Below are 3548 nucleotides of genomic sequence, written 5' to 3'. Positions count from 1 at the left end.
ATAATTTATTTTTTTTATATAAACCTTCATTATTTGCATTTGAAGGCGCGCATCTATTTTACTAAGCACGCAGACGCGCGTCCCAAATGGATCCCTGAACACAAACATAAACCTCACTATGCAGAAGAAGAAGGCAAAAGGAAAAAAAAAAACAGTTTGAATATCGGTAGCTTCCACATGGAGAGCATATTTATATGGCAGCATGGTCACTCTATATGAAAATAGTTGCTATATATAAATAAAGAATAAATAACCATGCCCTACACCGCCTTTACGTTTCGCTTGCAACACTAAACGTCGGCGTAGGCTTCGAAGAACAGTCCCATAAATAAAGCTCGGGGTGTCTGACCTGTTTTCACTGATGGCCAGATTTGTGGTGATGAACATAAAGCTCAGCAGGGGCAGGACAGTGGAAAATAAAGCGTGGCCTGCAGGCTGACGTTGTCTCCTTCCGGTTGTTTCTCAGGGTGTGACTCTCCTCCTCAGGCTGTGTGTGAGGGCTGTTCGCGCATCATCTCTGACCGCTTCCTGATGCGAGTCAACGGCGCGTCTTGGCACGAGGACTGCCTACAGTGTGCAGCGTGCCAGCAGCCGCTCATTGCCACCTGCTACTTCCGGGACAGCAAACTGTTCTGCAGGAGCGACTACCAGAGGTAGGAGAGCCTCGCTGCTTGGCTGTAGGGGCCAAGGACCCGGGCTCGGGGGGAGGGGTCCGGGGCTCGGCCTACGGTGCGGGAAGCTGCGGGGCCGATATGTTTTTTGAGGAACAGTGGGCTACACATTCTCCGTATCTTCACCCACCAACCCCCATTTAAAACTTGTGAAAATGTGTCAAAACACAACGACAAAAGGAAGCAGATTATGAATTACATTACTCTAAGCTCCATTACTCCAAGGATTTTATTTGGTAATCAGAATGAAAAAAAGAAAAATTACCACCCATAAACATAACATGCTGTAGAACAGCACTAATACAGAACTAATACAGTTAGTCATTGGCTGTTTGTGTTAAGGTTTGAGTTAATAAAGGGTTTACTCAGGTTTTTGGTTCTCATCGGCTCACAGTGCCCTTCACATTTATTGGCACCTCTGTTTAAAAAGCCATTAAAATCAGCTCTTGTTATTGATCACGTAATTTTTTCCCAGTTATTATTTTATATCCCTGGCTCATGAGCCTCCTCACTATATAAGATTATTGCTCTGTCTGTTGATGTGACCAGGTTTTGTGGAGCTGTTTTCCCTTAGTTATTTCCTAAATTATGAAGAGGAATACAATGCCATTTCATTTTCATAGCTTTGCAAAGCAGGTATTTTTTATTTTATCTCTGCTACCCCAGACTTCAAATTTAAAGATACAACTTTACAAATAAATACAAATGCAAAGAATGGTGGAGTTGCAAGTTTTTCATGTATTTTCAGTAGTCCTGATTTTATTACAATGCTTACTTGAGAGGTATACTATTTTCAGTATGTTTAACTACATTATCCCAGATAAATATAGAAAAAAAAAATCTGTTTTGTCTCAATTAAACTGATATGTAATGGCATGACATCAGACTCACATAATGCTTTTCTGGACACTCAAAGACACTTTCCATGAAATCAGTCATCCCCATACAGGCATGCATTCACATGCTATGGTTATAGTTTAATAAGGCTTTCACATAATCTTCGCCATATGTGTCCATATACATGAAGACTGCTGCACTGTGAATTATCATCCATTCTGTGCAGGTCATTGTGCAACAATGACTTCAAATATTATTTTGGTGGCAGCCTAGTGGTCGGTTGTAATAATAAACCTTTGAAGAATTTCAATGTCCTGGAAGAGTGTGTACTCCAGAAAACATAAAGTGCTGTGATTTTAAACAGAAGAGGTAATCATAAGTACATAATCTCTCCTCCAAGTGCAGACTGCAACTGTCCAACTAAATCAGCCAGTTGTTTGCAAGAACATGTTTCTCAAAATGAGTGTGTATGATGGTTATGACAATTTTGTAATTGTTGGTGTGTTTTTGCCAGTCTTGCCAAGGTCTTTCTTTGAAAGAAAGATTTTTTTAATCTTAATGAGAAATACATGCTTAAATGTTTACATACTTGCATAGAATTGTTCATGGAAACATAATTTTACCTTATATCAAAAATTCTCAGATGTTAGAGTTTTAACTACTTTATATTTTGTTTCTAGAAATGTGTAGTTTTTAGAGTGTGGAGATATTTCTCAGTAGAAAGCCCCAGTTAGAAGGCCAAAATCAGTCAACAGGATGTTATAGTTAATGAGTGAAACTATTCAAACGGAAAAGTATGCAGTGACTTCCAAATCCAAGTTGTCTTTTAACATTAAGAGTAACCAGCCTGTTTAATGCAAATATTCAAATTTTACTTCTTCACTCTCTTTAAAACAATTTTGGGAAAATCTTTTAATTCCATCATAATTTCTAAAAATGAAGAGATTATGTTCAGGTCATCAGAGGCAATTAAAAGGTTTAAATTTAGAAAAAAAAATCCCAAATCATTCAATAAACAAAATAAAACACAATACATTTAAGACACATTAGAAACTAAGTGAGATTCCAACCAAGATGTAGACAACTATTCCTGAAAAATGAGAAATTTCTTTTAAAAAAAAATAAATAAATAAATAAATAAAATTAGTGTTTAGTCTATGTTGGATATGGTAGGATAGCTGGTACTGTGGGACATTCATGCTGTCATTGTACAGAATGCTTTACATAGGCTTTGAGGTTTTTCCTTGAGCAAGTACTATCAAACCTCAACTCAAGCAGAATCAAAAATATGAAACATCCACAGATAGCACAAGCACACATTCTTCACCTAAATAGAGCCATTAAAGTAAGGTTTTTGAAAAGCATAATTTAATCTGCAGAGACTCACACAGAGAAAAGCAACAGTTAGAAAGTTTTATTGGCCCTAAAGTTTTGGCGCACAGACACCGGCAGAAGACGTGCGTGCTGAGAATCGCCACGAACTTGGATGATCGGCTCGGGCGAAGCTCAGGTTAGTCTTTCCCCGGGGCCCAAACACTGGTGGTGGAGCAGAGCCTGGAGATGAAGGAGCCTGGAAGATGCCCTGGAGGATGAGAGTGGAGACGGGGATGAGGTGGGTCGAAGCACGGCTGAAGCTGGTGGATCCATGATTGTTTGGCCTTTTGAAGGAGCTCTTGCATGGTGATTGGCTGGGGCGGAGCGGCAACCCGGTGCTGTTGGCTGAGGCGGAGGCGTGGTAATTTATGATGCTGGTAGGCTGAAGAGAGTCTCACAGCTTGAATTTATACCTAGGCTTCATTTCAATCTGTAGAGACTCACACAGACAAAAGCAGCAGTTAGAAAGTTTTATTGGCCCCAAAGTTTTGGCGCTTGGACATCGGCAGAAGATGTGCGTGCTGAGAATCGTCACAGGTTAGTCTTCCCCCAAAAGAGGGTGCCAGTCTTAACACCTGGCCGAAGCCAGGGCGCGGTCTAACTTGTTAGGCGTAGCGGTGCGAGGCTTTCTGTGATCTAAACATGGGCGTAGGTTTGGGTAGGGAC

General features: G+C 40.4%; 1 protein-coding gene across 4 annotated transcripts in view; it reads left to right on the top strand.

The window, feature by feature from the left end:
* Positions 1 to 3548, top strand: part of LOC103131982 (LIM/homeobox protein LMX-1.2-like) — a 52662-nt gene that overhangs the window by 2005 nt on the left and 47109 nt on the right. For 3 of the 4 annotated variants that reach the window (XM_016667073.1, XM_016667071.1, XM_016667072.1), the window contains exon 3: positions 467 to 653. In XM_016667073.1, the coding sequence (XP_016522559.1) occupies positions 467 to 653 (187 nt within the window). The remainder of the gene's footprint in view (positions 1 to 466; positions 654 to 3548) is intronic. The other variant, XM_016667075.1, reaches the window with a different exon arrangement.

The sequence above is a fragment of the Poecilia formosa genome, unplaced genomic scaffold (genome assembly GCF_000485575.1).
Source record: "Poecilia formosa unplaced genomic scaffold, Poecilia_formosa-5.1.2 Scaffold891, whole genome shotgun sequence".
NCBI classification, from domain to species: Eukaryota; Metazoa; Chordata; class Actinopteri; order Cyprinodontiformes; family Poeciliidae; genus Poecilia; species Poecilia formosa.
Note: the sequence above shows the minus strand (reverse complement) of the source record. Positions and strands in the feature narration are given on the sequence as shown.